Below are 12,823 nucleotides of genomic sequence, written 5' to 3'. Positions count from 1 at the left end.
GAAAGCTGGAAAGGGACTTCTCGGTCTGCAGACGTAGCAGATATACCTTGAAGTCTCTACCGATACGCCTCCTTCCAAGGCTGACAGAACTGAGCGGGAGTACCTGTATCTGCACAACAAAAATGTTCAGAAGAGTAGCATGAGCACACCACAGCGGTGCCCAGTAAGTATCAAGACTAACCTCGATGGAGTAGTGACGAGGAACTGTCAAGGCACCTACCGGTCAATAAACAGTATAATCATAGGTATAATGGAAATGACAAATAAATATGTAAGACTGCATGAATGACTGAAAATGCTTCAATTCACAATAAGGGAAAAGTACAACCAGTAACAACGAGAACATAATAAATGATGTACGAAAGACGGCAGAATCACAAATCCTAAGGTCACAACACAGCAAGGGGGGAAACAAGTCAATAACTCATATCCTACAACGGTGTTCACAAAGGTCTTATTCAACTCTTTCCACGATTTCACCAAGTCTCGGACAAACCACAACTCGCGAAGACCCGGTATCTGAAATCTAACAATTTGGCATCCTGTGCGCCATCAATCTCATGGTCATGCTGACAACTAACTGGCTAACTAGGGCCACTCTCCCAACTATAATGGATAAACGAGGGCGTACCTCCACCCTTAGCAAAAATCAGGAGGAATTCATCTCTAAAAGGAGTGTTCAACTACGTGTATACTTGTGCAAGTGTTTTTAACAAGAATTCTACCAACTAGAAAACATGAAAAGGAGAACGGACCGCACGTATGAATGTTTCCTCACAACTTCCAAGCGGTAACGCTCATACAGGTAAGCAACCCACAATCACAATATAAAACAAATAGGAATGCCTCCACAGGCCGTCACAATTCTAGACAATCAACCCCTGATATAGGCCACCTTATTTCGCCACGTGTGCAAAGAATAATATAATAAACACCGCCTTATTTCGCCACACGTGCATCATAATGTTCCCACCTTATTCCGCCACATGCACAACCCACATATAAGCATATAACATATCCCGCCTTATTACGCCACATGTGCAACACATCAATAGCAACAATAGCACAGCAAAGACCTCGTGCAACCCTTCAACAACAACTGCACGGCAGAGACCTCGTGCATCACAGTACCAATGGTCGCACGGCAGAAACCTCGTGCATCACAGTATCAACAACCGCACGGCAGAAACCTCGTGCATCACAATATCAACAACTGCACGGCAGAAACCCCGTGCATCACAATATCAACAACCGCACGGCAGAAACCTCGTGCATCACAATATCAATGCAACACAACAAATGACAATATATACAGGAACAAAGCGAGAGGATCAACTCCAGAAATTTCGTTCACCAAAAGACGGTACAACTAACTCACAAGGAATAACCGTAACGGAGAAATACTAAGTGCAATAAGAATAACTCAACAAGGGAGAAATAATATAAAGCAACAATCCGATAATACTAAGTTCAACAACAAGGAAGTTAACATGAATCAAATAATTACAATTTAGGAAATATCAACTAAACATAGGATATCTGACTTCTTTCCAATTAAGACCAATTAATTACACGAGAGGTAGAAATAATGCCTCCAGGTAAAGACAAACAGTTAGGAAAGACAATGTGACTACAGAAAGGTAAATGTCTACAGTCAAACAAGTAAAAGTCAATTAGGCAACAAGAATAACTAAAAGAGCAGATAAATTCCAAGTAAAGTCATGTAGAGGTGAAACTAATAACAGGAAACTCAATCGTATCAAGAACAACTTCATATTTGGTGATTACAAGGATCTAAGAGCCTAAAAGGGGCAATTTTCCACAAATAAATCCGAGCACGCACTCGTCACCTCGCGTACAAGGAATACAATCAACAAAAAAGACTCAAATCCTAAGGGGAAGTCCCCCACACAAGGTTAGGCAAGATACTTACCTCGAACCGGCTAAAATCAACTAGCAACCACGTTCTTGCCACGAGTACTCGACTCCAAATGATCCAAATCTATTCAATTAAATCACACATTATAATTAACATCTCAAGCAACGGGTTCTACTATTTAATTCAAAGCTAGAGCGCGAAATTAGGCAAAATGACCAAAACGCCCCTCAGGCCAACATCTCGGAACCGGATGAATTTAATATTTTCAGAACCCTCGTACTCTCACGAGTCTAACCATATAAAAATCTCTCAAATCGGAGGTCAAACACCCCCTCAAAACTCAATAATTCAGTCTATGAAGTTCTACCCATTTTTCATCAAAAATCTGAAATTAAAGGATGAAATTAAGAGGAGATTCATGGAAATTGGTCTAAATCGAGTGAGAATTACCTACCCAAGTTGCCCAGGTGAAAATCCCTTCAAAAATCGCCAAGGACCGAGCTCTAGAAGTCAAAAATGTGATAAAAAGATAAAACCCTCGAATTTGGGATTTAATTCTGCCTGCCCAGCGATTTGTTCATCGCGATCGCGGAACAAAGGTCGCGATCGCGTAGAGGAATTCGAGAAGGCCCAGAAAATGTACATCGCGAACGCGATGACAGGAACGCGAACGCGGATAAGAGGAAGACAGTGCTTCGCGATCGCGTAACCATGAGTGCGAACGCGTTGAAGGAATACCAAAGTCCTGAGATTGCTCTATGCGAATGCGGGATCTGAGATGCGATCGCGAAGTAAGGAAAATTATACCTTCGCGATCGCGAGAGAGGCTTCGCGATCGCGTAGAAGGATATCAGAAGCAGCAGTTCAGCAGTTCAAAAATAGAAGAAAAGGATCCGTAGCCCACCCGAAACACACCCGAGGCCCCCAGGACCCCGACTAATCATGCACACAAGTCACATAACCTAACACGGACTCGCTCGAAGTTTCAAATCACATAAAACAACATCGAAACGATGGATCAAACCAAAAACCAAGCTTATGAACTTCCAAATCTTCAAAATACGCTTTCGATCAAAAACCTAACCAAACCACATCCGGATGACCTAAAATTTTGCACACACATCCCAAATGACATGACGGAGCTACTGCAACTTCCGGAATTCCATTCCGACCCTCGGATCAAAATCTCACTATCGGACCGGAAACTTCAAAAATTCAAACTTCGGCATTTCAAGCTTAAATTAGCTACGGACTTCCAAAATACATTCCGAACACGCTCCCAACTCCGAAATCACCTAACGGAGCTAACGGAACCATCGGATTTCCATTCCGAGGCCGTCTTCACACTGTTCCGACTACGGACCACTTTCCAACACTTAAGCTCTCATTTAGGGACTAAGTGTCCCAAAACTCTCCGAAACTCAACGCCGAACGTCCCGGCAACTCAAAATAGCAGAAATGAACTTAGGGGAAGTAGTTAATAGGGGATCGGGGCGTGAATTCTAAAAACGACCGGTTGGGTCGTTACACTACTACACGCCATTTTTACTGATATGGCTCTTCATCTTTTTGCTAATGAAAAAAGTTCATAACTGAAGGTGCTTTCATGGGCTGTGAAGAAACAGCTTGAAAATGAACTGATGGGTCGTTTGGTAGGGCGTATAAGAATAATACCAAATAGGGTGTATTAGTAATGCTGAGGTTAGTAATACTGGGATTACCCTTTGGTTTGGTATATTAAAATTAATATGCAATATACAATTTTTTTTTTAAATCTTTGTTTACCAAAATACCTTCCAAAAAAAGGATTTGGAAAAGGTTTTGAAAGGGCATGCCTGTCTTTATACATGCTTATTCATGCATTAAAAATTATGATAATGCTAATGTCATGGTTTGCTATGTATAAGAATAGTACTGAATATGGTGTATAATTGTATTAGTTATACATAAGTTGAAAAATACTAACAAACAAGAGATTAATAATACCAAAGCTAATACATGTATTATTTTTCGTTAATACATCCTACCAAATGACCCCTGAGAGTTATATTCCATCTTGGATAAGTTTCCACACCTAAATACCTCTGTTTTAAAAGGCAGAATTGGGACTCGCCCTGGGGCGGGGCACTCGTAAAACGTCCCTGGGCTTATGTGTGAGACTTAGTTTCATGAGAATTACGCCTCGACCGTCGGGGCTTACGTCTCGGACACGCCCAACGCCCAACGTACTGGGCGCGCCTAATAAAACTTTATGCAATTGTGTGTAACTAACCTTGTAAATCCTCAAATTTTTTTAATAAATCGTTAACTATTCAAAATTACTTTTTCTTAATCATGAATCATTAAGTGGAGAGTATTTTATGTCATAATTAAAACAAAAATTATTGCAGGTTATCCACTAAGATTGCTATGATAGTAAATTTTAAATAAATCTTTCATTTAAAAGTATTATTTATTAACTTTTGTTATGTCTTTATTATATTAGTCAATAACTTTTTTATAATTATTTTCCTAAATATTATTTTCATGTTTACGATACAATACTTATTAATTTAATAGCTCAGTATCAGCTAGTAACTATTTACAAATAATTAGTTATCATGATATAGTATGAAATTATGTTTCACTTTATTAAATTGTTGAAACTTAAAAATAAATGTTGCTAGAGAATCATATTTAAATTGTGAATTATATTTTTATATAAATTCTCTTTCAAATAGAAAGCATACTATCAAATAAAAGGAATATTTTAGAAAAAATATTATATTATAATATCGAAATTTTTTCAAAATTCATTACTCCTTAAGAGATACATATAAGATTTCGCATATACATTGCTTTTGATGTTTGAGTTGTAACGACGTTGCAGCTGATGATAGGCTATAATTGCATATTTTAGTCGCTTATTACACTCGAATTTACTGCACTTTAATTGAGTTTGCGCTTTAATCGCTAGTGTTTTGCACTAATTGTGTGTTTTATGCCTTGTAGGTGTGATTCCGAGCTATATAGATGTTATGGAATGAATTTAAGTGATTTGAAGCTTTGAATTCTGAGTAAAAGCTTAAGGAATTAAGCCGGGATCGTGTTCGGGGGTCAAATTTGATAATTAAGTACGAACGAAGACTTGAGGAGGCATATTATGCACTGTCTAGTAAAATAGACATAACGTTTTGCTCAGAACTCCATTTGGGCTACACAATATATGGTTGGAAAGCTAACTCAAAGGGCTACAACTTTCATGTTTTACGTTTTTCCAAATTCCAAACGGAACAGGGTGAAAAACCGCTATTTTGCCGCAACCGCGGCAGAACCGCGGTAGAAGATGGTCGCGGACAACTGAAGAATCAGAGGGCATGTTTGGCCGCGGTTCCACCGCGACCGCGGAAAAACAGCGGCAGGAAGCGAAAATTTCAGGGACTAAAGTGCAAAACATGGGATTTTAAGTCCTAAACCCTATATTAAACAAAGGAGGCCGGCCAAGAACAAGAGGAGAACATATTTTGGATATAAATTAGACTTAAGGAGGCGGAGAGACACTACTTTAGGGTTAGACAACACCCTTGGAGGCAAGAACACATTGGGAGCAAGGCGGAGAATTCTTCTACGAGTTTTTTCCTTCCTCTTCCTATTTTCTTCATTGTTGGTTATGACTTTTAGTATTGTAGTTTTACATACTATTATGAATAGCTAATTTGTTATCTAGAGTTTGATAGAACCTTTTGTAGGATAAATTCTTGTTATGTTTTTATATAATTGAGCCATAGCTTTTCTGTATTTGTTCAACTACGTTTATATTCTGGTTGATTGAAGAGCTCTCAATTAGCTGTGCCTATTTAGTATGCATAACTCGGGAGAGAGTGCATATTTAGGTAATTGTTGAACAACACCACTCCCAGAGTATATAAGGGATCAATAACCAAGGGTTTAAAGGCGGGATTAGGGATAACGAAGCCTTGGGTGCGATCTGAAGTGAGCTTTATTAAAAGCCAGCTAGCGTAGCTCGGGAGAGTGCGTCTAGTAAATTGTCGTAATTACTCGGGAGAGATTTACGGCAATAAGAGTGCTCATGATCGGTAGAGAATACTTAGGCGAAATTATAGAAGACATAGGGGGAAGGATTCTGACAATAGGGGAAATCATAACTCTAGACCTCCTTAATCTTTTCTCTAACCCTCAGTATCGTTAGCTGTTAATTTACTATTTTAATTTATTAGTTAATTAGTTAAACACAAGAATCTTAATATCTATAAGTTAGGAATTGTTCAAGCTTGTCTTCTTGGTGATAGTGAACAGCTGTAGCTAAACCTTAGTTCTCTGTGGGATTCGACTCCGGACTTGTAAACCGGATTATATTTGCAGGGACCGCTTAGTCCTTTTTTTAAGGCATAGTTGGGCGTGATCAGCAGCTAATTTGCATATTTGATATGTGTCATAGTTTTTATATTATGCATAGTTGAATTATAATTTATGAATAGTTTAAATAGATTATTTGTTATAATTTTGTGATTTTAATGTAATTTTTATAATTATTTCTTATTTTATATTATCTTGAAATTAGTAAAATCTAAAGATCCGTGGGACTTACGCCCCATGTCTCAGGTCTTACACCTCGCCTCGTCAGAGGTAAAACGTCTCGCATCACGCCCCCGCCTTTTAAAACATTACTAAATACAATCAAGTGATTTGATTATGCTTCATTACATTTCTTCTTTTATTTATCTATTGTACTACATCTCAATATAGTTCCAACTAGAAACAAAATGCACAATGGAGCATACTCTCATTTTATAAGAAATCATCTAACCATGAAACTTGAAAACATGAAAGATGGTAAAAGTAGTTGAAATAAATTATTGAAAGATCAAGCTCTAAACAACCAAGGGATAAATTGATATACTTTGATGCCTAGTTGTGAATATTTGTCGACGAATTATAGGCCTTTGCAGCTACTGGAGCTGAAGCTTTGCTAGCAACGATTTGCTCGTAAAGGTCTCTGATCTTTAATCCGACGATTGTCTGGAAAAAACCTGTGCCGTTGTTGCTGCCAGGGAAATCAGCATGTTTCAACATTTGTTGAGTAACTTCACCATAGAACTTAGTGGATAGACTGCTCAAATGACTTTCTACATAGATGAGTTCATCTAGTCTGTCAAATTGGCCATCCATTTCCAAGACAGATACCTATTTAACAGCAAAAAACAGACAGTGAGAACAGGCACTGAGTAATGAAACAGACAATTTTCAGGTTTACAGAAAGGTAAGATTCTTGTTGTCTTTGAAGAACCATATTATATGCTTGAGGGGTGACAAAAAACAAGCCTCGAGTCAATGTCTAATATCACATATGATCGCTGAATTTTACCTACTGTAATAGTAAAAGTCACAATTTTTTTTTACATTAAAGTAACTGAATTTTACTCACTAGCCCGAATTTCACCTTATTGGTGAGGGTTCAATTCATGTAAAGTCTCTTGATTAGGTTTTACCATTATAGTGGGTAAAATTAAATTTGGTAAATTTATAGTTATAGTAGGTAACATTAAGTTACTTTAATGTGAAAATAATAGTTGTGATTTTATTGTTACAACGAGTAAAGTTTAGCGACCTTAATAATATAGTAAAAACGTTTAGTTACTTTAACTTTATTGTTATAGCGAATAAATTCAGTGATTATACATGAAACTAACCCCTTTTGATGATCTAGACATATTAAGTGAATCACTAATCTTTCAAGCAAAACCCAAACCTTGTTGCATTTTTTTGTCTTCTTGATATTATACATTATAATCAAGCATTGGGAGGTATATTGCTCGAATCCTTCAAAAATGTCACCCAATCGTGTCAAATTCGCCAATAATGCATCATAATTGGAGGACTCAACACACAACCGACAACTATTTTCGAGGATCCGAGCAACACAAAGGGGAGATAGATAGAGCAACATACCTCATTGCCAAAGTAGGTATCAGGACCATAGGAAAACTTGATGCCAGGGTAAGAACAAGTCAATTTCCTACCACATGGAATCCATGAAATAGTAGAGCCTTCATCAAATAAACAAACTGGATTAAAATACTTCACTCCTTCTTTCATTATTAGTCTAACTCTCAAAACTTTGCCTTCATTATCATCAGGAATTAACTGAGTTGGGAGTACTTCAATAACTGCATCTGCATATTGTTTTTGTGGATCTGCATAACAATTTAACAAAAAAATAATTACCCTTTAATTTCACTATGTATTATGTGTTAATCTTCATTCACCAAATAGGTAAATTTAAAATTCAATTTTAAGGGGAATTATGATATACCAATGTAAGCATCAAAATCTGGCTTTCTTGCTTCAATACTAGCCTTAATGCTTTCAAGACTGTGTCCTCTCTCAGCCATATCCCTCTGCATTAATTTTCAAGAAACAATTAGATCAAAAGGGAATTGTACATGTGTGTTTGGTGTGACGAGAGTCATTTTTCATGGACGTTATTTTCCTCAAAAATGTTTTTCGTGATTGCTCAGTGAAAAATATTTTTCGAAAAGTAGTAATATTGAAGGCTAAAAATAAAAATAATAATAATAATAATAATAATAATAGCAGCAAATCGGATGGTGATTTTATGACACTTTTCTATATCAAAGTTTGTTAATAATATCTAAGTATCAGAACAAGCGATATGAAGTTAAAAGTTAAGACAGTGGCATAAAAAATGGCCAAAATTTCACGGTATAGCCAGTTTTTGAACTGGTCAATCAAAAATAGCCAGCGTTTACCAAGTCAATAAAAAATAGGCACCGTTTTACTGCAAAAGAGACCGGTCCAGCATAATATACTGGAGTTCGGTGCACTTGTGTATGAACTCCAGCATATTATACTGGACCGGTATACTTTGCTGGCTCCAGTATAATATACTGGAGACTGGAGCACTGGTGCTCCAAACTCCAGTATATTATACTGGACCATTATACTTGCTGGAACTCCAGTATATTATGCTGGAGTTCTAGTGTATTTATGCTGGAACTCCATCATATTATGCTGGAGTTCCAACATACTATCCTGGAACTCCAGCATAATATACTGGAGTATTTTTCGGGTTTTGAAAAGTGTTTTCGCTTAGATTTATCTTTACATAAAAAGTGGCTAAATTTCGATTACTTTTGAAATTGGACTATTTTTGAACGGCCAGTTGTAAATCTATCTATTTTTAAAAATATCCCTAAAAAATGACATCCATCCATAAGTAGCGAAAGTTATTCCCCCAGCCCCATTAGATGGAAAATATTTTTGGTAACTAAACACCAAAAATGACTTTTACCAAACACACCCGATTGATCTTTTTCCTCTTTTTGATTATTTTTTATAACATATATTTTTGTTGCCCTAAACCTTCCCTCTATAATATTAATTAATCCACCTATGTTGCAGAGGATTTAAAGTTTATCGGTTCATGATTATATTTGTTTAAGTTATTCGGTTTTAAATTAATAATTTGTACATATTTAATAAAAATACATGATTTGGATCAAAGCTAACGAATCCGGTCGAATCATATCCTGTATGCTAGCCCCGTCCCTGATTGCTCTGAGACCAAAATTATTGTTGAAACAGAAATTTTGAAGCATATGAAGCAATTACCTGAATTTTCCAAGCAAACTTAACCTCATTGCTGATGTCCAAATAAATACTGAAGTCCAACAGCTCTCTCACTCGTACGTCAAACCTAGATAAACACCCAAAAAAAAAAAGGAATAGGTTTATTAATATTAGCTATAACTTTAACTAGACAAGCAGGGAAATTATGGATGGCTAATATTCTTTAATGCTTAATTGAGGTTCCAATCAAACATGCCATATAAGGACAGTTTAATTTATTTAGCAAATAAACTGTGTTTGACAAGTTTTTTGGGTTCCTTAATGAAATTGTTCCACTTTTATGAAGAAGAACAAGTGAAAATAACACCAGATGGTCACTTCTAAGCATGGTGTTTAAAATGTATCCAAGGTTTACAATATATTTAAAGATTAGCCAATTCGTACAACTTTTAGGATACAACGTCCTGAAGCTCGAAAATTGTATCCAAATATTCGAATCTTATGTCCTGAAATTTAAATTACCGACTCAGAAATTCAGGACACTTAGTCCTAAATGTCAAATTAGCAGTTTAAAAATTCTGGATACTTTTCAAATTAGTAACTCAAAATTTAGGACACCAAGTCTTGAATTTCGAATTAGTAGCTCAAAATTTTAGGATACAGAAATTTAGGTTACTTAGTCTTGAAGTTTGGACAAATTGACTAATCTTTAAATATATTGTAAATTGTGAATATATTTTAAATAATAGGCTTAAAAATGACTACTGGTGCACTTCGCCCGAAGAACAAATGTAACCAAAATATTCGAAAATATCATTAAAAAGCTTTTTTAACTTCTATAAACTGCTAGCGTAAAAGAACACGTCAAGTTCGGGGTCCTTTTTTAACTATTCTGCTAGTAATTTAAATATTGAGAATGGATTCTTAACCTGCAAAAATTAGTAGTAAGTGATTTGTTGCAGCGATAAAACTATATGATAAAATCCTTTTACACTATAGAGTATATGAATTAAATCTTAAAGAAACTATACTAAATATGGAGCTACCTGGGCCCAAAATCGTGGGGGGCCATTATGAGAAGTGACAGAGATATTATTAACTCCCTCCGGTTCATAATAAGTGATCAATTTGCTTTTATATTTTGGTTCAAAATAAGTGTCCATTTATATAATCAAGAAAAAATTCAATTTGTTTTTCCAAAAATACTCTTATGTACGTATCCCTAAAAAGTTATTTACTTTCACATTTGAGAAGAGAAGTAAGTGCAACTATAACTATGGTACAACATTTAACAAAGGGTAGTTTAGTCACACTAACTATTTTCGTCTAGAATTTAGTATTTCCTTTATGGGTGTTCTAAAAGTAAATTAGTCACTTATTATGGACCAGAGGAAGTATCTTGGAGCCGACTAAATTCCAGTTTCGCTCCGAAAAATCCTACATTGGGCATAAAGCACTCCATTTCTTCATCTTTCAACTAACTTGAATACAACATGGTTAAATCTAACTAACTGGAATAATCACTTTTACTTATCCTTTATCTTGGTCTAAGAGAGAGAGGCTTTAAAGAATTTAGCTTATATGGCCAAATCTTGTTTTTCGAAAACAAACAAAGGTTCAGGAAAAAAAAATAGGCGTAGGGACTCAATGGAAGCTATTCTAACAAATAGAGTAAAATGCGTTGGTGGGGGAATCTTTATATTGAAAGTTTGAAACTTTAGAAAGAAAAAGAATGAACTGAAGGATAAATGTATATGCATACGTATTGAATATTATATCAAATGATTAATGATGACCCGAATCCGTAGTTTTTTCTATAAAAAATAGAAAAATTGGTGTGAATAGATTCTACATTGAAGAAAGAATCGAATATTCATTGATCAAATCATTCACTCCATATTCTGATAGATCTTTTGAAGAACTGATTAATCGGACGAATATAAAAATAGAGTACATGTTCTACATGTCAATACCGGCAACAATAAAATTTTCACAATGTTAGCGTACTTTAACATATTCTAGCGGATAATCTGTCTTACTTCCTGATTACTAGTCACACTTCTTATGGACAGATCTTTAGGCGACCTTACACTATCGAACGTGTATGAGTTAATCCAATCATGAATTCAACTTATATACAATGACAACACAAAGTGCTTTAATCTCATTTCACAATTACAATTTCAATTTTCCTCCTTTTTCTGGAAGGGGTGGGAGTTTTAAAAGACCTAAAATGCTGAAATTATGAAGTTTTCTAATGTGTGAACTGTGTGCATGAGTGTGTGTGTATGTGAAACACAATTTGACCTTGCATAGTTAACTTAAATATAGGAAACAGCCTCTCTACCTTCGCAAGGTAGGGGTAAGGTCTGCGAATACACTATTCTCCCCCGACTCTACTTGTGGGATTGTTATTGCTGTTGTTATAGTTAACCAAAATCTCAAGAATATTACTGAGTATACTTACATGGGGTGCAATCCTTCAATGACAAGAATCTTTGGTGGTTTAATGAGCTCTGGAGGATCAAGAAGACCACTAACATGATTATAAATAGGTTTTTCCACTGCAATTCCACTCTTTAAAGCCTTAACTTGTTCATACATAAGATCAAAATCATTAGCTTTAGGATCAAGAGCAGTGACACATTTCTCTTTTCTACCAGTTCTATCAAGTGAATGATAATCATCTAAACAAATCACAGTTGTCATATCAGAAATTAATGTGTTTGAATCTGGATTTCCACCTTTTGGTGGCTCAGCTGCTCCACCAAAAACACTTGTTAATCTCCTCATAAATGTACTTTTACCACAGCCAGAATCTGCTGCTAAACCAATGACTACAGTCTTGGTTTCATCAGATGTTGAGCATGTTATAAATGTGTTGAATTTTTTGGTAGAGTACTTTTTGGTACTTGTTGTGTAGAAAATAACTTGTTTTTGATGAAATTCTAAGTTGGTTTTTGTTGATGTTGAGATTGAGCAAGTTGAATTCAAGGATTGTATTATGTATACTGTGCTAACTGCCATTTTTCTTTTCTGTTTTTTCTTTGTTCTTCTCTTGGTTTCTTGAGAGTTCCTCAAGATAAAGAGATAGAATGGAATGGACTCTCTGAGTCTAAGTTAAGGTGATATGTAATGAATGAATGGACTTTGATTTTTATGTCTTTGTATTAAAAAAAAGTGTGAGGTACACAAAATGAAAGAAGAAAAGTTCATGGTTATGGTTAGAGAAAGAGATGGAAGTTTTGTTTTGGATAGGGAAGTGTTTTGATTTAATGAGAAGGCTGATGTGTCACTTTTTGTGGCTGTCTATGATGCGTAAAAATTTACTCGCACTCAGTATTTACATCAGTG

At 35.7% G+C, this 12,823-nt stretch overlaps 1 protein-coding gene across 1 annotated transcript; it reads right to left on the bottom strand.

Moving 5' to 3' along the window:
* On the bottom strand, nt 6,633-12,617 carry LOC109232920 (phosphoribulokinase, chloroplastic-like). The gene is made up of 5 exons (XM_019398612.1): nt 11,937-12,617; nt 9,512-9,596; nt 8,193-8,277; nt 7,829-8,073; nt 6,633-7,063 (listed from the first exon to the last, which is right to left on the bottom strand). The coding sequence occupies exons 1-5, from the start codon at nt 12,494-12,496 to the stop codon at nt 6,788-6,790; spliced, it is 1,251 nt and encodes a 416-aa protein (XP_019254157.1). The 5' UTR covers nt 12,497-12,617; the 3' UTR covers nt 6,633-6,787.

Source organism: Nicotiana attenuata, chromosome 10 (genome assembly GCF_001879085.1).
Source record: "Nicotiana attenuata strain UT chromosome 10, NIATTr2, whole genome shotgun sequence".
NCBI lineage: Eukaryota > Viridiplantae > Streptophyta > Magnoliopsida > Solanales > Solanaceae > Nicotiana > Nicotiana attenuata.
Note: the sequence above shows the minus strand (reverse complement) of the source record. Positions and strands in the feature narration are given on the sequence as shown.

Bases quoted from the DNA above. Each gene is read 5' to 3' on its own strand.
- LOC109232920 (XM_019398612.1), bottom strand. From the start codon at position 12,496: ATGGCAGTTAGCACAGTATACATAATACAATCCTTGAATTCAACTTGC. The intron at 8,278-9,511 runs GTAATTGCTTCA...AAATTAATGCAG, and splicing joins AGTTTGCTTGGAAAATTCAG to AGGGATATGGCTGAGAGAGG. The intron at 7,064-7,828 runs GTATGTTGCTCT...GCTGTTAAATAG, and splicing joins ATACCTACTTTGGCAATGAG to GTATCTGTCTTGGAAATGGA.